A 23,157-nucleotide genomic window follows, 5' to 3' on the forward strand; every position below is an offset into this window, starting at 1 on the left:
GGAAGTAATCACCCTGGCCGCCCCCAGCATGTAGAAAGCTGTCATAAAGGAAAACAGAACGCTGATTCCTTCAGCACAGCCCAGAACTCCATACAGACCACCTACTAATGAGCTTTCTCCTCGTTGTTGATGGAGGATGCCTGTAATAAAGTTTAATGTGGAAGAACAAGGTGCATTTAACCAAAGCTGTAAACATCTCTAATTATATTTAAAACTGTAGAGTGCAGTACATTAACATTTAACAATCAGACACTAAATTGGAGTGACGCTAATAGCGTTGCGTTTATTAGAAATTGGGCACCAAGTCGTCTTTCACCAGTGACAACAGAAGGAACAGAAAACCTCCATGGCCACCCTTCCCCACCACGCTGCGTGCTCAGGAAGAGTCTTGTCCAAATCCCCACCCCCTGAGAAGATGAGGATTGCTCTGGGGAAAATACACTCAGCAGGCCAGACACAGCTCATCGCCCACGTCTGTTAGCCTTGTGCACTGGGGAATTTTTTTTTCCCAGAGAAAGCAAGCACTTTTAAAAAGGAGTAATCAATTAATTCAGAATGAGCAAAGGCTCAACCTCTATTCTCCCTGCCCTCTGCAGAGTTCACACCCCGGAGCCCTTCTTCCTTTGAGAGACCCCTAGGAGCAGCTTTCTCCTGGCTCTCCCCTGCTGCTGTGAGTCACTGTCCTCTGATCTCTACCTGGATCTCCTCGCCTGCTGCATACCTTCCAGCATGGATGTTCCCCACTGCTCAGGCCCAGCCCTTCCCCTCCTCAATGCGCAGGCAGCCTCTCCCGGGGAATCTTGCCCACTGTCAGGGCTTTGGCTGTGACCTATGCCCTGAGGACACCCCCTTTCCTGCAATGAGCACCAGATCCATGTTTCCAACAGTTTACATCCTTGCCACTCAAAGTGTGGTTCAGGGACCAGAAGCATGGACTTCCCTGGGAGCTTGTTAGAAACTCAGAATCCCAGGTCCTATCCCAGACCTCCTGAGCCAGGATCTACACTTTTTTTTTTTTTTTGAGACGGAGTCTCGCTCTGTTGCCCAGGCTGAAGTGCAGTGGCACAATCTCAGCTCACTGCAAGCTCTGCCTCCCGAGTTCATGCCATTCTCCTGCCTCAGCCTCCCAAGTAGCTGGGACTACAGGCACTCACCACCATGCCTGGCTAATTTTTTGTATTTTTAGTAGAGACAGGGTTTCACCGTGTTAGCCAGGATGGTCTTGATCTCCTGACCTCGTGATCCGTCCACCTCAGCCTCCCAAAGTGCTGGGATTACAGGCGTGAGGCACCGTGCCCACCCAGGATCTACATTTTAACAAGATCTCGATGATTTGTGCATGCATTAAGGTTGAGAAAGCTCTAGTCTACATGCATATCTATCTGGACACCCCACAGCCACTCCAGCCGAGCATGGCCATGCTGAATGCAGACCCTCCCCTAGACCACGAATTTCTGTTTGGTTTTCCTTCCTGATGAACAGTTTCTAACCTGTGTATGGAGATGGGAGTGTGGTCTGGAGTGGGGTCAATGTCCCCACCATGTGGCTGCCTCACTTTGTAATGGGCTCCAAATGACACAGAGCTGGGTCACTTGGGTCTCACTGCAGTCTCCTGGAGCAGGGATACTGGAAAGACATCATGTTCCACGTGGAAGCCAGCCTAAGCTTTAGGCTGACACAGAAAGACTCCCTCCAGCATGCAAGTGGCATGGCTCTTTTTTGTTACCACACTGTTCCCTTCCACCTGTTGGTGTCAGCGCCCCTCAGTCCTTCTCTGGTCCTGCTGGTGTCCCTCTCCAAACATGAGGCCCCCCTTCCTTAGGGAGAGCATCAGTCCTGGAGCCCTCCATTGGGAGCTCTCCATTGAGAAGGGCGTCTTCAGAGCCCAGGGTGGGGCCCACTCAGGCAGCAGGACACACAGTGCAGCAAGAGCTCAGGGGCTGCAATGCAGCCACTGGGTGTGCCCTAATTGGGCACCCTGGGTACTGATATCAGTATTTTGTTTGTTTGTTTGTTTGTTTTGCTTCCTGTTCTGGGAAGCAACTTTGATGCATACTGTATTCAAATTCTTTATGCAACCTGACTGGCTTGACCAAAACCAGGATTTAAACCGCAATTAGAGAGTTTATGGAAGAGAAGAGTCTGGGGATGTTAGGGACTTGGGTGGAGTCCTGCCCTTCCAGGACATTCTCCTCCCTGCTTCTTGCTCAGTGTCTGTTGCCTTCCAAGGCTTCTCCATTAGGCAGGAGTTGTGGCAACAGATAGATTTGTTTCATTCCAGCTTCACTGCCCAAGGCAAAGATGATTTCTTTCTCCCCAGGATTTTGATTATTCCAGGGGGCCATGTGCATGCTTGGGACCATTTCTGGCATGAGCTCCATTCTTGGCTCAGCCTAGGTTACAGTCATGTATATCAGAGGCTGTGATGAGCAGGGCCATGAATAATCCCCAAAACGAGGCGGTCTTTGGGCTTATTGCTGTGTGGGCCAGCCCACATTATCATACATTAAAAATGTATTTTCTAAATGCCCCATGTTGTCTTCACTCTCACAAGAGTCAGGAGGTGGGAGGCCTGGCTTTTCCTTATTTTCCCCGTGAGCTAACAGAGTGGCGGTACCTTTGTAAAGAGGTGACTCTAAGGAATCCCTGGCCTCTCCTCCACTACGGCTGCTTCAGGGCAGGCCTCGGGGCTTTGGCTTGGCAAGACAGTTTCACCCAGGTGGATGCCCCTTCATACCTCCCGGCTTCCTGTGCTGACTCCATGCCACCAAATCTGAGATCATCTGCTGTCTGCCTGAAAGAAGCCACTGCACTCTAAGCAATGGGTTCATACTTGTTTTAACTTCATTTAAACATTTAAGCAATGGTCCATTTTGAAAATTACTGATAGGTAGTTTCTGCCATTGATGCCTTATAGTGAAAACAAATTGATGAACTTTCCCTAATTTCTATTTCAATGATATGTGATATGTTTCCCCTTATCTTTGGAAATGACAATGCACGATTAGTGGTCCATGGATAAAGAATGAATGAGTGGGCACATTTTTTTAAGCTTACTATGGCAATAATGTCAACATATCCTCTCAAACAAGTACCAGATACAAGTCATCCATTGCTTCCAGTTCTGAGCACAGCTTGGGTGTTTGCTTCTGGAGATAACAGTGGGACCAGCTCTGCCTGGATGCTGTCCATAGCTTCCAAGATTCCCCTGGGCAGCATTTTCAGTAGGAGGAGATAATCTGCAGGTCCCCATTCACACACCTTAGTGTGGATTCATCCAGTGATGACCACAATTTGGGAGAAAGAGGCTGGATTCAATCTACAATTTAACAATGACTGGTTTGACTCTAATTGAAAGCTACCAGCTCTTAAGAGCATGTGTTCTTGGTAGAATGTGTTCCTGTCCATGCATAATAACCCTAAGCTCTCCTTGGATTTAAGTGGGTGGGTTTGGGGGTGAATGAAGTTCACTTCCGTTCTGTAGAGGCCTAAGGGGCCTGGGAAGATATTACCCCCTGGCCCGTTGCCCTCTTCCCACCATTTCCTTTTCATGTGCCCCCTCTCTTTCCCATTTGGCACCCCCAGAGCCCCACAAACCCATAAGGCTCTTTGGGCAAATTAGGAGATCATCATCTGCCCTCAAAACACTACACATCTGTCAGAACACTGCCATGATAAAATTAAAAATCCCTGTGATAATTATGATATGAATGGTGTGCTAACCATATATCCTCCCCTCCCAAAGAGATGCTCAAAGAAGTTCTAGTGAGTTCTTCCAAACGGGTCTTTCTTCCTCAAAAGCTGCATGGTTTATTCACTGCCTTCGAGATCTGGCAGAGAGGGAGGAATGAGACACAGGTGTCATCCAGAGATGGTGAACTTCCACTTTGTAAAGGCAGACCGGTTTGCTCCCAGAAAATCAATATCTGCTTCCAATTTGGACCCTTTCCAATAAACCATAAACTCTCATGAGTCTTTGGGAACATTACTGTAGGGCTAAGTTGGTGGACAAATATTTGGTTTTTAAAGTTATTGCAATGAAAGCCTTAAATAGTGAAGAAATTTTCATTTTGAAAATGCAGACTGGCTTTAGCATGAATATCAACACAGAGCATTTGTGTAGCAATTTACAGTTTCTAGAACTGGCAAGGTTCATTATCCCATTTTACCCTCAAGAATTCTATGGGAAGTTAAGTCATCTTTACACAAACATGGAGTCTGAGGTCATTAGGGGATAAGAAATTCAGCCAAGTTCACACAGCTATATAGAGGGCACAACTCATACCCCAGCTGTGTTTAAAATAGATAATTTATCATATATACATGGTCCACTACATAGTCAAACAATTTCTATAGTGTACAGTAAATAGCCACCCAGACTATACTCACATCAAGAAATGTCCTCAACAACACAGTTGACAGGATGGTGCTTTCAGAATGGATCCCCTGCCAGTAAGTCCAAGATTCCTGTGTCCCAAAGGTCCACAGAGCAACTTCCCCATGCACCCTGACCCCCATTCAAACCCATTAGAATTCACACACAAGGTTGCAATGGGCAAGGCACTTGGCAAGAGGAGGGTCTTCAGAACACACTTGCCAGCTTGGCGTGTACTTCCCACTCTCCTACCCTGAGGGCACCTGGCAGCAGACACCCTCAGGCGCTGAATCAGAGGTGACTGAGCTTGGCACACAGTGAAGAGGCCCATGCGCTCCAGTGTGTCTTCTAATGGCCAAGGCCTGTGCTCCTTTGGAAAAGGGTGAGTAAACACTTCTTAGAGAGTGTGTTTCTCTATCAGTACAGATCCACCTTGTGAAAGGGCTGGAAGCCCTCTAGAATGGTGTTCTTCTTGTCCTGCGGCCTCAGGGTCTCATAAGTGGGCACCATGGCATTCAGAGACAGACCTTATACTTCTAGTCAGTCTGCCCCTCTGGCCTTAATCTTCAGGGTCAGTGCATCTATTTAAAACAAGAGACGCCATCTCAGGTGGTGCTGGCAATCAGCAGTTGGCTGTGGCCCTGGCAATGCCATCTGATCCTTGGAAAACCAACATATGTGCCATCTTACAGCTGGGTCCATAATGGCATTTCCTCTAGCTATATACTGTGAGCTTGTATCATGGATACAGGAAGAGTAGAGAGTAAAATTAAGATTTAAAAACAATTTTAAAGAAAACCTGGGGAAAGAAGAGAAAAATGTGAAGGGGTTTGGCTCAGCAGAAAATCTCCTTGGCTGCTCTCAGGATCAGAATCCTTATGCTCAGGGCTCAAACCCAGGCGCATCTTGTCCTGGGAGATCTGTCAAGAGCTGTGGCCCCTATTCTTCTGGGGAGAGCAGCCTTGTACTCTTCGAAGGCACCCAGAATGCCACTGAAAAGGGGCTCCCCACCACTCAGAAGGCATGAGTGAAAATACAGACATAAGGGCTTTGTCTCCAAGGCTTCATAAATCACTGGGTGGCAGGTATTAAATAGAACCTTGGAGGAGGACGCTGTACTACAGCTTGTTCTCCTCGAAGAGGATCTGGGCGTAGACAGTGCTGGTGGGGGTGCCTTTGGCAGCCCGGTGGGGTTTGATCAGCTCCAGCTCAGCATAGGTTAAGTTTTCCTCAGCAATCTTTGGCTATAAAAGAAAAACAAAACAAAACACAATTCTAGCTGACCACAGGATTTCTACATCACACATTCATTCATCAAACATGCATGTTCATAGCATTTTGGGATTCAGAGAGGGATAAGTGGACAAGAAATTTAAGAGGCTACATAATATCCAATAACATAATAAGATAGATCTCACTGTCTTCTATAGAGCACTATGTCCTGCAGTGAGATCCTGCAATTTGCTTTCAAGTTGACATGAAACACTCACAAATAAATGACTAAACACAAGGCTAAAATAAAACTTTAATGCTGAAGAGTAAAAATAATGTAACTAATGGTCTCTGATCAAAAGGGAAATATAAAGGTGGAGATGGAAACAAAAGAATTCTAAAAATTAATAACAACACCAGAATGCCACCACCTAGAAATTTTTGTAAATGACTTAGTATAAAACTATAATTTCAAAATATCTTGAAAATAATGCTAAGGAAAATATTCCTTGCCAGAACCTAAAGACTATGTTTGAAGCAGTGCTGGGAGAAAACCATGGCCTGAAATACTTACGCTAAACAACATGAATTAAGTAAGTCAGGCCTCCAACTCAAGGAGTTAGAAAAAGAGGAATAAAATAAAGAACAGCAGAAGGAAGAACTTCATAGAAATAAATCCAGACTGCATAAATCACCAGTAAAACAGATAAACTGAAAAATAAATTAATCAAGATAAAAATGGAAAAAGCGTAAGTGAATAAAATAAAAAATAAGATGAGACATAAACTAAATGAAGGAAGTTTAAAAATTTTTAAACAAGACAGTTTGCTGAATATACTGAAAAAACTTTTAAATACAGGATAAAATGCATAATTTTCCAGAAAAATAGAAATTATAAACATTAACTCCAGGAAATCTGAATGTACTATCAAAAAGAAGGAAGGAAGGAAAGAAGGAGGGAAGAAGAAAGGAAGGAAAGGAGGAAGGAAGGAAGGAAGGAAGGAAGGAAGGAAGGAAGGAAGAGAGGGAGAGAGGGAGGAAGGGAGGATATCATTTATTAATACAAATTTTAAGTTAAATTTACTCAGAGAGAATGAAGTACATTAAAAGATAGATAATAATATTCAAGTTTATTTTATTCCAGAAATGCAAAGATGGCTTGATATTAAAAAGTCTATTAATATAATTCATAATAGTAATAGATCAAAAGAGAAAAGGTGTATGATTATAGATGCTAGAAAGATACTTAATACAATTAAAAAACATTTTTGTTTAAAACAATTTTTGAATGAAGTAGGTGTAGACATATATTTTCTTAATATGATTAAGGAACATTATTAAAATAAAGAATAATTGGTTATTCAAATCTAGTGATATTACCAAGTAAACCTAAAAGTTATTTTTCAACAAATGCTGTTGGAATACTTGGACAGCCATTTGAGAAAAAAAAAATCACATCCTTATATCATTCTTCACCCCAGATTAATTCCAAATGAATTAAAAATTTTAATGTGGAAAATAAACCTATAAAAGTACTATAAAATAGGTGGGGAGTTTTTAAAAAATAGCCTCCAAGTATGGAAATAATTTTAACATACAACACAAAACCCAGGAGCAATGGAAGAAAAGATGTGTGTATATTTTCATGCTACACATGGCAAAACAATCTCTAAATAAAATTTTAAAAAACTGAAAAAATGAGGAAGATATTTACAGCTCATATTAAAGGGCTTTGCAATTCCACAAAGACAATAATCAAGTTTCCACTAGCAAATTCAGCAAAGGACAACAGACAGGACCAGCAGTTCATGGGAAAGAAAAATGCAAGCATCTCGGACACAGATGAAATGATACTCACCCTCTCATAATCAGAAAACCGACACTTAAAGTCACACTTAGATATCATTTATTTGTCTTTCAAGTTGCCAAACATTAAAAAAAAAAAAGGCTGACAAAACATAGAGGTTCTCTCCTGTACTATGGGTGGGAGTCTTTCTTGGTACAAGCAAACAACTGTAAACACTTAAATAGGTATCAGCAGGAGGTGGGGGCATTCGTGTAACGCAATATACGGTGCAGTCTTTAAGAATGAAGGAGAAGCTATATGTGTACTTTATATTTCACTATCATATCCTGTGTAAATACGCGTGTATGCGTGTATGTAAGTAAATATGTGGGTACATATTTTACAAACTTAGAAAATCCTGGGAACTCTTGGCACTCGTTCAGAAAATGGAGAGCACATTAACCATGGCTCTTTCTAGGGAAGTAACCTGAACAGCTGCAGGGAGACCCAGCCTTCACTGTGTACATTTGTTGTTACCTTTTGGATTTTGTAGCAGGCACACGTATTTAAACAATGCACTAATTAATTTTAATCCATAATTAAAAAAATAAAAGTTGGTCATGAATTTATAGTCACACAGTCATTTTCATTTAAGCACCTCTGCTCTTTATAAGGATGTCAGACTTAAGGTTTTTTGGTTTTGGCTTTGGTTTTGTTGTTGTTTGATTGACTTTTTTAAAAAAGTCTGTATGCCTATTTCCTGGTTATCTGGTGGAAATTCCAAACAACTAAACCATCTTCATTCAATTTAAGTTTCTTAAAAAGAATGCCAAAAGCAAAACACTTCTTTTCTTTTGAGATGATGCACCTCAAAAGGCACAGGAAGTAATAGACAAGAAGAGTTACAAAGAATTGCTTAAGCCAGCACCTCTGCTGGGGGTGACTGCCAAGTGACCTAGACGAATTGTCTAGCAATTTTTCAATTTCAAAGTTAAGAGCATTTATAGGGATGACAGCCTTCTGCTTGCCTTTTGACAGCAGAAGTCTTTACATTGCTTCTTAGCCATCCATATCTTACAAGCAACAAAAACCCTGTTTACATTCTTGCTTTTCGGTTTAATTACATTTCCCATTATAATGATTCCATTTAGAAATGCCATGTGTCCTCAAATAAGCACACAAAACCCAACTCATGTAAATTTTAGCACCAAGATTTATGAAATCATATTGTCCAGGTGTGTTATTACATTACCTTGAAATTGCATTGTTTTCTAGTGTAGATTATCTGTTTATTCTTAAGTTATTCCATTATGTTTGGATATGAAAAATAACACTAGCTCTTTCAATACAGGTCACCAGGCTGGCTTGGCTGATGTGTTGTTTTCATACATTTTTATGATGTTCCTATAGTAAGCATAATTTAATAAAGCCAAAGCACACTAAATAAATAATTGCATCTGGAAAAGCAATAAAAACAAATAAAATTAGTACTTTCATAAGTGGAAAAGTTACTTCAATTACTGCTACAAGCAACAACCCACCATAAAATGTGTAGAATCATTTCCCTTATGCATATTTCTGGAATATAATAATTTGATTGAAGATATGAGGCAGCTCACAGGAGGCTCAGAACTGTGAAGTGTATAGTTTCCAAGATAAGATGCATAATATCAGTCCTTGGCATCTTTAAAGAACCTATTGTTTTTCTGGCATGCACACTTGGCTATCACCATCAGCCATGTGCCTAATTACATTTCCTAGCTTGTTTAACTGGAAATAAATTCCTAATGGCCAATGAAAGGGGCAAATGTATATTCCTCACTGGTTTTCACCAAGCTACGTTTCTTTGCACTAATGTTTCAGTGGAAGGTTTAAGGCACATCTGAGGAGAAGCTTAGAGAAAATTTTTGGCACATCAGTAAGACTAGGTAAACTAAAAAACTGGTGGTAAAACCAAGAGCCAGGAGCCGAAAGCAGTGGTTAAAGCAGATGGTTGCAATGGGGCACAGCCTGAGGAGGAGCCTGTTGCAAAGCCCCACCTTTACTTCAGATGATTCAAGTTTACTGCTATCTTCAGTAGACAAACCCAAACTGGATTTAAGCTAGGGAATCACTCCCAGCATCTCTAAAAATGAATGAGGAAGCACTTCTGTTAATTTCCTGATAGACACTGCCCTCAAAATGACTCTCTTCAAGCCCCTACCCTACTCTGGGGGATGCAGGGAGTACAGAAGGTTGTGGAGTGTTAGTACAAATTGTGGAACTCAGGATAAAAGCTTCAACAGTGTTGAACTGTCTACTCACAAATACTCTTATGACTGTAAATTCCATTGAAAGCCTCAAGGAAACTGCTTGAAGGAGGAGTTCCAGGCCTCAGACCCAGACCGAGTTTTACATTTATATCCAGATGTTGTAATCGCTGGAAAACAGGCAGCAAGAGTGAACCAACTGCTGCTGGGAAGTCCTGGCAGAATCCTTTAGAAAAAGCCCTAGAACATTCTAAATATGTGAGAAGCAACTCGGCCATTTCCTCTCTCCCAGGGCTGTTTGGTTTTACTTTATTTTCCATTTCACCTAACCTGTGGTGACTCCTGGTCAGATTCTCTTTCTATTCCTCAAATAAAGGCCTGGCATTTGTTGTATTCAGCTGCTTGGTATCTTGTGTGTCTCAAACCCCTTGTTTCATGGACCCTTAGTCTCACTTTTTATATCAGAAAACTACCAGCCAGGGAGAAAACTACCAGCCAGTGAGAATCCACAAGTAATTCTGGAGGGGGATTCTATGAGCAGGCGGGGATGGAGGGTCAGATACAGGCACGTAATGATGCATCAAAGGAAGGCTGCGATAAAGGGAAATTCTTCTAACTCTCAGATCAATGAAAGTGTTCACGGAGAAGAGGTGAGGAGAGTGGCTGAGGCTATCGTCCTGGGGCTGACAGCAGATCATGGGTGCAGGAGGAATTTGGATCTTAGTTTAAAGGTCAGCTGTATGACCTTGGGCCAGTTCCGTCACTGGAGCTCAGAGATAATAATACCTACTTTGTTGGACGATTATGAGGATTGAAATGAGGTCTATGTAATGTTTTGGCCCAGCAGCTGCCCCATAAAAGGTGCTGAACATGTGTGTGCTGAACAAATCAGTGTTTCAGTGGCATCACCTCCTCTCTAGGGTCAGCTAAAATAGCACGCATATGTGCACATTGTGAATGCTTCATAAGTTAACAAGAACTTTGTGAACTAAGTGGCCCTGGGTATCTTTTGACAGGTAAGGAACAGATTCTAGGAAATTAGTTGTTACGGACTGAATCTTGTTCCCCAAATTTCCTGTGTTGAAGCCCTAACTCCTAAGACCTCAGAACATGACTCTATTTGCAGATGGGGTTTTTTAAAGAAGTAATTAAGTTAAAATGAGGCCATTAGGGTGGGCCCTGATCCAATTTGACTGATGTCCTTCTAAGAAGATGAGGACACAGGCACACACAGAGGGAAGACCACATGAAGATACAGAGAGAAGGTGGCATCTGCAAGCCAAGGAGAGAGAGAGCGGCCTTGGGAGAAACCAACCCTGCCAGCACCTTGAGCTCAGACTTTCAGCCTCCACAACCGTGAGAGAATAAAGTCTGTTGTTTTAAGCTGCCCTGACTATGTAACTGTGGTGTTTTGTTATGGCAGCCCTAGCAAATGAATACATAAGTCAAGGTGAGGACAGAAGAGAATGGAAGAAGAGAAAATAGCCTTCCTGAAGGGGAGATGAGAAGAACTACCTGATAGGGTGGGAGAATATTCGAGATTAAGGCATTTATGTCAGCAGCAGAGCCCCCTTCCCGAGACAAGGCAGGGGACAAAGGTCTGATACATTTACCCCTGGTTCAGTGAGAAGCAGGGCTGGAGGAGAAAGGCTCTAGGACTTCCTCACATGGTACCCTGCCCCCACACACACCTCCCATCCCCAGCTTCCTGGCCTGCCATGGCCAGGCCTTGGCCTTGTCCCTGGGCTCCAACAGATCTAGCTGGGTTGCTGGCAGCCCATGCAAACCTCCAGCTTTCTGGAAAGAGGGCAATGGTGACTGCCATGCTGACTGGTATGAAGGGCACCTGGCTCCAGCAGGGGAGGGAAGCTAACAGAGGAAAGCCACCCAGGTGTGGCCGCCTCCATCTGAGCAATGCACCTGGCTGCCAGGTGACCGGCATACGGGCTAGCTGCAGGACATTTCTGACCTCTGAACTGCACCCGGGGCCGAGACAGATCCTGCAATCAGCTGAGCACACAGAGGCTGTGAGTGCCAAGGGTCAGGTTGTTTATGCCCCCAAACCTTGTGTTCCATCTGCCATTCTGCAGCTCTCTCTGAAGCCACTTTTCTTTTGTTGCCACATTTCATGCTGGGGATGTAAGGAGAAACAAAATGACACACAGAAGCAGCCCCACCTGAGGAAGAGACTGGCTGAGGAAGAGACTGGGTAGAAGACAGAAAAATCCTACAGGAAAGGGCTCCTTGCCCAGGGAAGCGATCATACTAGGTCTGCGTGCTCAGACTTCCCTAGGCACAGTCCAGTCTCACTTCTTCCAGGGAAAAACAAAGTAGATTTTTTTTTTTTTTTTGAGACGGAGTCTCGCTCTGTCGCTGGAGTGGCGATCTCGGCTCACTGCAAGCTCCGCCTCCTGGGTTCACGCCATTCTCCTGCCTCAGCCTCTCCGAGTAGCTGGGACTACAGGCGCCCGCCACCACGCCCGGCTAATTTTTTTTGTATTTTTATTAGAGACGGGGTTTCACCGTGGTCTTGATCTCCTGACCTCGTGATCCGCCCGCCTCGGCCTCCCAAAGTGCTGGGATTACAAGCGTGAGCCACCGCGCCCGGCCCAAACTAGATCTTAAGACAGAGAGGCAACGTGAATGAAAACCAAGGCCAACCTGCTCAAGATGGTAGAGAAAACAGACTGAGGAGCCTAGTGTCTGCCGCCTCAATGAACCACTGGACTGGCCCTGGGTCTACCCAGGGTCTCCAGGTTTAAGTGATTGAGGGTTGAAATTCACCCCATGCTCAGCTCTCCCAAGACATTCTGTGGGGTGAGAGTTGTTCCCACCATGATGGGAAGCTCTTCTATAAGAAGTCTATTAAGATAGGTGCCTTTTTGTAATCTACCTAAAGGTGCCATGTAGACGGGCAGTGGCCCTGGACTATGCCCAGATATCTTGTCCTAAAACACAAATAAAAACCAATCTGTTTCAAGATAAAGTGAAATACATAAAATAAGCCAAGGCTTTGGGAATTCACACTCCCAGGGCTAAGCAGAAGTGACTAGATTTGGGAGGTGGTGGCATTTCATCTCTGGGTCCCACCCTGCCATGGTGGCAGCCTGCTGCCTGCTGCCCTCCATGTGGAAAAAGAGGGCCCAGCTCATGGTGGGAGAGGATGGTGGGGCTCAGGATGTGGGTGTTGACAGGAGCAGGGCTGGGCCAGAAGACTTATTCCCTCACAGCAGAGGAACCCGCCGCTACCTGACTCAGGGATGTTTCTGACCTGGGTTCTCTAGCAATGAATGCCACAGGTTGCAAAACCCTGAGGGAAGGTGTTTCTTTACATTGCACATCCTATGACTGCTGAAAGTACCAAGCCTTACACTATGGATGCAAAAGAGCCATGTGATCTGCTCAGTCCTCCTTCCAAGCTCTGAAACTTCTCTAACAAGGAAGGCGAGTACAGGTTTCTGTTTAAGTTGATCCCCTCTGCATGAACTCTTGCCGGTCACACACAAGGTGGACCCCTACTCCTTCAAAACCCACCAGGCCCTCTGCATGCCCTGACACTGATGCCATTGGCGACCACACTCTCCTGCACTCACTGCACCTGTGATGTCCTCTGACTCTGCACAGCGAGCTACTGGGATTCTGCCTCGCCCTCTCTAATGACCATGATCACCATCACAGAACTGCTTCCTGGCCAGTGAAGGAAGGCATTTTCCAACAAACTAATGATCAACTCATTCATTTATACAAGTAACATCTAAGAATGTTCTAAGCATGTATGTTTCAGAGCTATGTTCTCAAACATATGCCAGGCTCCCCCACACTGCACGCATGTTCACCAACATGCGTCCACTGACTCAGCCCTAGGCTTACAGTTCCACTCACACCTCCTGCTGTGTCTCCGATGACGTAACAGGGGTTTCTCAAAATTTTATTTTATTTGTTTCAAATGACATGCGGTAAAATTGACTTTTTAGGTGCCCAGTTCTAAGAATTGTAACACAGGTATAGATGTCTGTAACCACTGCCATAGTCAGGACTCAGGACAGTTCCATCACCCCTGCATGCCACCCCTCTGCAGTCCCACCTTCCCTCCAGCCCTGACCCCTGGCAACCACAGATCTGTTTTCTACCACTATGGTTTTATCTCTTAGACAAGGTGACGTACAAAGAGTCATACAGTGTGTAACCTTCTGGGATTGGCCTTTTTTTTACTGAGCATAATTCCCTGAAGATTTATCCCAGTTGTTGCAAGCAACGATTATCTGCTCCTCTCTGTTGGTAAAGAGTATTCCACATGCTGTCACTAGCCATCCACTCACCTGCTGGATGACTTGTGGGTTGTTCCAAGTTTTTAGAGGTTATAGAGTTGTTATAAACATTCAAATATAGGTTTTTGTGTGATTTTTTCATGCCTATAGAGTAAATACCCAGGAGTGGGTTTGCTAGGCCACATGGCAAGTTATATTTAACTTTGTAAGAAACTGCCTATTTGTCCAAGGTGGACTGTTTTGCCCTCCCACATGCAAAGCATGAGCGTTTCCATTGCCCCACATCCTTGTCAGCACTTTTTTTTCTTATAGCCATTGTTCTAGGTGTCAGTGGCACAGTAATTACCTTTTCCTTATGCTTAAGGAACTTTCCAGTCCTAGACTTGAACTCAAGTGCTCCTGGATGGCTTCTGAGCCAGATTAAATTCTCACATAGCACAGTTTCCTCTCAGAAGCATTAGGAAATGATGATCACACCGACCAGGTTTAAAATGCAGTGATGAACCTGCCTGGACTCTGGGCATCGCAAAGTGAGTTTGCAAGTTTCAGAGCTTGCAATGGCCTGTCTAGCCTTCTGTTCTGCCAACAATGAGGTACTATAACAGCAGGTAGCAGCCTCTGGGCTGAATCTCCCACCTCTAATGCAAGCCCCTTTTCCTCCAGTTTGAGGGTGATAATCATGGAAAGTATGTCCATGGGGAAGAACTATTTGATTTGGCTAATGCGAGAAAAGTCAGCCTCAAGGAATTCTGAGGTTGTGCACCTTTCTGGAAGATAACACACCTTAAGCTCTTAATGGGTAGTTTCTGAGTATATCATTTTGTAGGTGTCTTTTCATGATTCAAGCTGGAAGTTAACATTTTTAACTAAGAAAGAGAGATTTAGCATTCTCTTATGCAGACTCCTGCAAAACAACACTTTTTCACAGAGATCACAGTTAGAAATGTAACTTGAATTAAGTCACAGGAATAAAAGAAAAATGCAATTGCAGCCTCTGCAAGTTCTCTCAATGTCAAAAGTTCAATTGGATAATACCATTATCACAGCAACAGATCAATAACTGGGACATGGAATGTTTATGCTAACGTCACCTTAGAGTTTAAAAATGTGACTGCAGCTCCACAGAGCTGCACTATCAGGAATCTATTTACCCACGAGAGAATTACCAATTATCAGGGGCAGACTTCCTCTTCTACCTGAAAGATAAGTGCTCATTTTTTATTCAACAGAGTAACTGGTAAAACAAACTCTCCCCTAACAACAGCCACTGCACACATAACTATGGCCACCAAGGAGCTTGAGGCTGTGCATTCAGAAACCTTGATTTGACAGAGGGTCCTCAATGGGTCTCCACAGGACCCAACTCAGGAAAGAAAAGTATGCCGTGAAGCCTATCAGTCCTACTATCATCGACATGCCTTGGATATGAACTTGACTTAATCTCAAGTACCATGGGTGCTGATTGGCAAATTTATTTAAACCTATTATGGAAAGAGAATATAGAGTTCTATGGTGTACATGTTAAATAAAAATAAACAAAAGAAATGCCTTTCCAAAACAAAGGACCTAATCCAGAAGTGGCTTTGGGAGGTGGCAGTGTGTGGTGGCTGAGAATCGGTCCTTCTGAGAACAGAACTCAGAAAATGCTAACTAATTTTCACCATCTCGCTACATCCTCATGCCAGCCTTGTGAGGCAGGGCCAGTGATTACGGAGTCTGGATTACAGGTGGTGTCTGGATTCAGAGCCAGTCAGTCCTTCCCAGATGCTCATGGGCAGTCCCAGCCATTGCAAGTGCACGCTCAGAGGCAGTGTCTATGCTGTGATGTGAATGCCTTGTACCCAGGTGAGCAGATAGGCAGACAGCAGTCCCTTCCCAAGAAGTAGGCCTGGGATGCCAACAGGGAAAATAGTGAAAAGCCCTTGGCATGAATTGTTTGAGGTTTTGGAACAATCCCACAGCACTCAGTAGGCAGTATGAGCTCCAACTAAAGGGGAAGTTGCGGGAAAAGGGAACTGGGCCCATCCTCATCAGAGGCAGGAGCCCTGGCTTGGTGTGGAGAAACACAGGACTTGAGGCCACAGAACCCAAGACTTCCCAAAGACAGAAACATGGAGCTGTCCCTGGTGGGAGAGGGTGATGGAGGGGAAGGAAAGAATCTCACTGGAACACCTCCAGGGGGCCCTGCCCCCCTCTGCACAGCCTCACTCCCAGGTTCCCAGTGCACCTCTGGGTGGCATGGGATGCAGGCCACAAGGCTGCAAGGCTCTGCTTGGGCCAGGCTGTGTGTGGGGTGGCAGCAGACCCCTGGGTGGAGCTGTCTGCTGGATAGGTGAAAATATGAAGCTGAGTATCCAATGGCTACTGAAGACGTCCAGGAGCATTTTCAGAGGTAACCATTAGAGCCACCACCAGGTCTACTCTCACCATCTCCTTGGAGCGGAGGCCACTGGTCCACTGGGACCTCTGGCTCTAGCAGTATAACTCCTAGTAGATCTTCACTCAGATGTGAGGGCTGGAATCCAGTTGTACTCCCAAATCCAGCAGTCTCCTGTGACTGCTGACTTAGGTGTGCCTTGACCCAGGGTCCAGAGACACATGGGGCCTAGGCACTCTCAGAGGCACCAAATGCCCCACCTACTCTGCAGCTTCAGGTATAAATGAACCTTGAGATCATATCTGGCCAGATTCCCCCTCCACCCCACCTCTGCATGGTCACCCAGGGACTGAGGGCCAGTCACCCAGCGTGCTCTAGGACAGTGGGAGGACTGGAAAAGGTCTGGAGCTCAGGAGAGATGTCTTGGATGGATATGAAGACGTGCACTTTAGGTCGGATGAACTCACTCAGAAATCATGAGCAGGGCAAATTCGCCTCAGGTCCTTGAGTCCAAAAAGTACACAGGATGTTCAGCAAAGTGTGTCCTCAGAATGGATTTGACATGACAGAAAGTCACTACCTAACTGCTTTGAGGACAGGCAGAGGTGACCCCTTCGGGAGCCTGCTAAGTCTGGCATAGAAAGACCCAAGGCCAAATATTATTGGTTCAAGTTTCTACAAGTTATCAGACAGATAGATGCCTGTCAATTTCAGCAACATATGTTTTGGAAGCTAAAATGTGATTATAGACAGTGTTCTTGGGGAGAGTCCTAATACCTGGAACTTTCGAAGTCTCACAGCAACTGCTCCATGGTCTAACATGGTCATTCATTTCCTCTCCCCTGTGGTCCATAGATGTTTGAATTCCCAGCTGCCTTTCAAAGGACTGTTACTGGCAGTACTATTCAAGAGGATGCTTTTGCTTAGAAAAAAGGGAGCCTTTGGTTATCTACTTCAAGATAACCAAAGGCTTGATGTTCATGCTGAGAATTTGCAAATTTGAACACTCTCAATATTCTGATCAACTGCAATCTTTAACACTCTCTTAGACCAATCTAATTGTGCAAGGACCTGCTTAGGAACATGTGCTCTCAGAGACAGGAAGACTGCCATTTACTAGCTGTGTGACCTTGGACAAGGTACTTAACCTCTTTATTCCTCCATTTCCTTATCTACAAAGTGGGACTCATAATAGTAACTAGCCAATAGAGTTTTTTTGAGGATTAAATGCATTAAAACATGTAATGTGCTTGGAAAAATACCTGGTAGGCATATAGTAAATGCTATACAAGTGTTTGATTATTACTATTGCTACTATTTACATTATAGATGAGGAACAAGTATTGTTTAAACAGTCCGTTGCTTTGAAATATTTACAGGTAGAAAGAAGAAAACACTTTGATATACTTTGGAAAGTATTATGTGCTAAACGCTAATGAACACCACTGTGTCTCAGGCCAGGGCCAAACATATCTGGCTATTTTATTTTATTTTTTGGTAGGAAAGATAATCCTTCTAAATAATAAGTCAAACCATGCCACTCACTGCCCTGCACACAGTTCTCCAGTGGTTTCTCATCACATCCTGAATCCAGAGTTCTTATCAGGATATCAGCATGGATAAGAGTCTTGATCCTTCATGACCTCATCCTGTGCCTGCCTCTGACCTCGGATTTCTCCACATGTCCCTCTTGCTGACCAGGGCTCCAGCCACATGGATCTCCGTGTGTTTCCTGGACACACCCCATATGGCACTGTTCATTCAGGGTCCACTTCAGGACCTTTGCCCAGGCTGTGTTCTCAGCCCAGCCTGAGATGTTCTCCCCACAGAGACATGTGTGAGATTCCCTCACTCTCAGGTCTCTGCTGAACTGTGATGTCCCCCCCATCGAATGCAGCCCCCAACCCCCAGCTCCCCTTGCCCTGTTCTACTGCTCTCAGAGCACATATCACTCCTTGGCATTATAACGTATCATCCATTTGGTAGCCTTCTGTCTTCCTCCACTAAAGAATGTGACAATAGCACCTAATATTTACTTAGTACAACAACTAGTCTATGTGGAAGTTACCCTTATTATCGTCCTCATTGGACATGTGCAGAGATGAAGGTGGAGAAGTGGCGAGCATGCAGCCAGCAGCTAGTGAGCAGCAGGGCTGGTGTAGAGCCGGCCTCTGACCACATCACTGGGCTCCCCAAAGGCAGTGACTCCGTAGCTTATTTACTGCTGCATCCAGAGACATGTGGATAAAAGTTGACAACAGGCTTGACATGAAAGAAAGCTCTGATGTGAGCAGTATTTTCTGATTTTCATGTGTGACTACCCTTACCACAGCTAATTTCAAGGTGCCAATGTATGTGCCCCCTTTAGTGGATGAGAGAGGCTCGAGGATGCTGCTGGCTGCAACTTCAGCTCCTAGAAAGACATCTGACTCAGGCAGCCATTTTTGAATGAATGAATGAAAAAGACAAAATGAAACAAAACCAGTCTGATACTGTCTTTTAGCACCCCCACCCTCATCTGCCTGGCCTCAGGAATGTAGACAGGGAAACTCTTCTTTTTCCAATGAAACTCTTTCTTTCTTTTAGCTTCTCTAGGGGTTCCACGACAACACTCTACCAAGAAGCAGAACACCTGGGTTCTGCTGCTTGGAGTCATCTAAAATCTCCACATGGCTTTTAACTTACTAGTTTAAAATACAGGTAGAAGATTGATCAATAGAGAGAGAGAGAAAGACAGAGAGAGAGAGAGAGAGAGAGAGAGGATATCTTCCACTGGGGAGGGTATGAGAAAGTGGTCACTCTGATTCTTTTTTTTTTTTTTGGTGGGAGAATAAAATAGGAAAATACTTTAGAAAGTTAATTGGGCAGACTCTATCAAAATTTAAAATGAGGCTATACTTTCACATAATGATCCCACTTCTAAAAATCTCTCCTACAGAAATACACACATAAAGTTATATGTGAAAGGATGTTTACCAAAGCATCCATTCTAAGAGTGAAAAATTAGAACAACCTAAATGGCCAAGAGTTGCATACTGGTTAAAGAAATGATGACACTGTAACACTTTGTAGTCATTAAAGAATGAGGTAGATCTATACGTACTGATGTAGAAAAATGTGCCTGAGATACTGTTAATGAGAAAACAATTCAACCTGTGAACACTGTGTAAAGAATCATTCCCATTTTTAGGGAACTTGGCACACAGAAATGGATTTGTCAGAATCTGTAGCCATGACCCACACTAAATGTGGGTGGACTATATATACATATTGGGAATATATAATAAATACGGATCTACACTTGTATATATAAAAAATTTAGAAGAATATATGCCAAACTCCTGACAGAGACCACTTAGAGGAATAATTTCACTTTCTATTTTAACAAATGGAGATTCTGATTGCCGGCCTACTTCTCTATCACTGTCCAATGAGGTCAAGACATTAAACACCCTGAAAACCCAAAGACTCAGACTTTACCGAGTACTTTTGACAAAAGGCATCAGAGCTCAGAGTGCAGTGGGGAAGAACAGGGATCTGTGGCCAAGTGCCTGGTTGGAGCAGCTCTGCCATGTCCTAGTGGGAGACCTTGTATTAGTATTTACCTTCCTGTGCTCCTCTAACTCATCTGTGAAATGAAGACAATAAGAGTTGTCTCAAAGTTAAAGGAGTGCTTCTCCTGGTAAGCACTGGAACAGTGTCTGCACGTGGGAAGTGCCATGGAAGGGTGAGCATTATCATTATCATCATCATTACCACTGCCATCACCACCATCATCATCACCATCCTCTTCATCATCACTACCATCATTATCACCATCACCATTACCATTATCACCAGCATAATCACCATCATCGTCATCATCATCACCATTACAATCATCATTATCACCATTATTACCAACACCATCATCATCACTATCATCATTAATATTACCGTTATTATTACCATCACTGTCATCACCATCATTACCATTATCATCACCATTATTGTCATCACCACCACCATCATCATCACCATCATCACCATTACCATCACCATCATCATCATCACTACCATTATCACCACCATCATCACCATCATCACCATCACTATCACGATCATTATCACCACTATCATCACCATCATCAGTACCATCATCAATACCATCATCATCATCACAGTAGTGTTAGGTCATAGACATGATGTACAGGGCACAAACCAAGCATTAAAACCAAATCTAAAATAGCAGTAGGTATGCCTGCTTATTTGTTAAATTCATGTTGCATGCAATGTGGGCAATGGGCACATATGACTGAATTAATAATTTTTATTCTTCAGCTTTCTATGAACACTCTTATGGTAAATTTATGAGGCTGTGTCTTATTGTCTTTTGGTGATCACGTGTACTCGTTGGAAATTCATAAATTTAATTTTAAGAAGTTATAATAATAAATTAGAATTGATTCTGGCTAGGAAAAAATATCTCCTTAAATGCACCATCAGTTTGTTGTGAACTCAGAATTTTACATAGAAATTTTCTTCCTGATATTTTGGGTGCCTAGCTTGATGTTACAGATATGTTGATGATGTTTTTCTTTTCTTTCTTTCCTTTTTTTTTTTTTTGAGACGTGATGTTTTTCTTTCTTTCCAAAATGGCACTTCATTTCTGGTATTCTCCATGTGGGATTGAAAAAGTCTTTTAATAACTCTGAGGTACTCTGTGCTCAAAACTGAAGTTTTAAATGAAATAGGCTTAAGAAATGTGAGCACAAATGATATTGTTTCATGAGATTTCAAAAATAAAACACAGATAAAAAGTTTTTTAAAATATTTCCCAGCAGTGCAATGATCTCAGAAATGAAGTGCCCAATAACGGCAGCAAATCAGCCATGCTGAGATGGAAAACAAGCTACTGCTCTGCAGGGAGGGACAGTCCCTGCAGGCACGTAGGGACAGCGTGCCCCGGAGTGGAGCCCCACTATGACACCTGGGACCAGGGTGGGCTGCACAACCAGGAAAGGCCACCCATGGGCCGGCCTGCTGGATGTACAGGCCTGCCTCCTGCCTAGGCCATCCTCCAGCCCAGCACATCTCCCTGCACCTGTTCACCTTGGTCAGGTGGCTCCCAGGCTCATGCTCCTGCCACTCTGGCACCTTGCCCCCTGCCTGTCAGTGCTCAACAATTATTGAAGAATGAATAAACAGAAGACTGGGAAAGCAATGTGAATGAATCAGTGATGCATTAAACAGGAGAAGCACATGGTCCTGAGGGGGCCAATTCCAAAGTCGCCTTCCTTCTCAAAGCACAAAGCCACATTACCCTTCTAGAACAAAGTGGGGCCAACTCTGTTGGTAGCAATCTGCAGTAGGATTCCCTTTGTCTCCCAAAAGGGAGGCCTAAGGAGAGCTTAAGGAGCTACCCAGTCTTAAAACATTTCTTGAGGCCAGGCGCAGTGGCTCACACCTGTAATCCTAGCACTTTGGGAGGCCAAAGTGAGTGGATCGCTTGAGGCCAGGAGTTTGAGACCAGCCTGGGCACATAGCGAGACCCCAGCTCTACAAAAAGAAAAAAAAAAAGTTAGATGTGGTGGCACATGCCTGTGGTCCCATCTACTTGGGAGGCTGAGGCAGGAGGATCAGTTGAGCCCAGGAGTTTGAGGCTATAGTGAGCTACGATCACCATTGCACTCCAGCCTGGGCAATAGAGCAAGACTCTATCTCAAAAAAAAAAAAAAAAAGACTCCTTGAAAGTAACTGTGTCACTTAGCCCATCATCAACAAAATTGGAGCCCCAGTGAATTTCTATTGGTCTCTGACACAGCTGAGAAGCACGTGACCTGGTTCTTGCCAGGCAAGTGTTGGCAGGGGCAGGCAGTAGAGGCGCCTTGGCACTAACTGCATGGCCTGCAGGGAAAAGACAGCCCTGTGTCAAGGTTAACAGACTTCCTGATACAGGATATTCTCACTTCCAGTGTGGGAGAGGTATGATCTTTATCACATCCGGCTTACCGAAGGCCAAGACACTTGCTCTCTCTAGATTGGAGGAAGCCATGAAAGCAAATGGCTTCTGTTTTCCACACGCGCATCCCTTCTGAAGCCTCAGCATCCGTTCTTCCCTCCAGCTGACATACATAACTCCCCACAACAATAATGGGCTGTGCATGTATACCTAGGGGAGCATAGAAATTTTATCTCTGCAAAAATGGTACTAGCGTGGTACAAGCAAAGTTTGTATTTTTTTCCCAAGGCTTTTACTTGGGGCAATATATTGTACATGTGGTTGTGGCTTTTTTTCTTCTTTTTAATTTTAAATCGAGATTATGAACATATTTTATGCAGGTTAATATATCCTTTTCATGTAAAATTTAACTGAAACCAGTTCTAGCACATTAACGACAACAAGAGAAATTCTCTGGCTTATTATAAACATCCTTCAAGAAACCTGAAATGCATGTCCTCTGGAAATAATTTTGCTGGGATTTGGGTTATTATTAAAATCCTCTCAGAATTCTATCACTGCTTTCTAATGTGCTTCAAAGTCCTTTTCTGCTACTGATAAGAGACAAATTCTTTTTTGGCCCTGGCAGTACATTCTCAATGGTGAAAACTGGGGCTGGGGGAAGAAACTTCTTCCCAACACCCGGCAGATGTGGAACAAGGCAGGGCATCTCAGCCCTGGGCTGGCCACACTGTGGTTTTCAACAGCGCTATGGAGGAGGCAGGTTCCTGCGGCAGGGTCCCTCTGAACTAGGATGAATGAACTACTTCCTTTCTGTCCATTTTGAGCACTCTAATCTTTGGGTTTCCGTGAGAAGAGGGAGGCTTACTGTGGACTGTAAGCTTAAGGGAATCACAGGCAAGTAAGTCTTGGTCACCTGGCCAAGTGCTACACTAGGAGGAGATCATGG

The 23,157-nt window shown here is 44.0% G+C and overlaps 1 protein-coding gene across 1 annotated transcript in view; it reads right to left on the reverse strand.

The window, feature by feature from the left end:
- Window positions 1-257: 257 nt before the first annotated feature.
- Window positions 258-23,157, reverse strand: part of VSTM4 (V-set and transmembrane domain containing 4) — a 102,658-nt gene continuing 79,758 nt past the window's right edge. The window contains exon 8 of the mRNA XM_003278169.3: window positions 258-5,619. Coding sequence (XP_003278217.1) covers window positions 5,494-5,619 — 126 coding nt within the window. The 3' untranslated portion in view covers window positions 258-5,493. The remainder of the gene's footprint in view (window positions 5,620-23,157) is intronic.

Source organism: Nomascus leucogenys, chromosome 18 (assembly GCF_006542625.1).
Source record: "Nomascus leucogenys isolate Asia chromosome 18, Asia_NLE_v1, whole genome shotgun sequence".
Classification (NCBI taxonomy): domain Eukaryota; kingdom Metazoa; phylum Chordata; class Mammalia; order Primates; family Hylobatidae; genus Nomascus; species Nomascus leucogenys.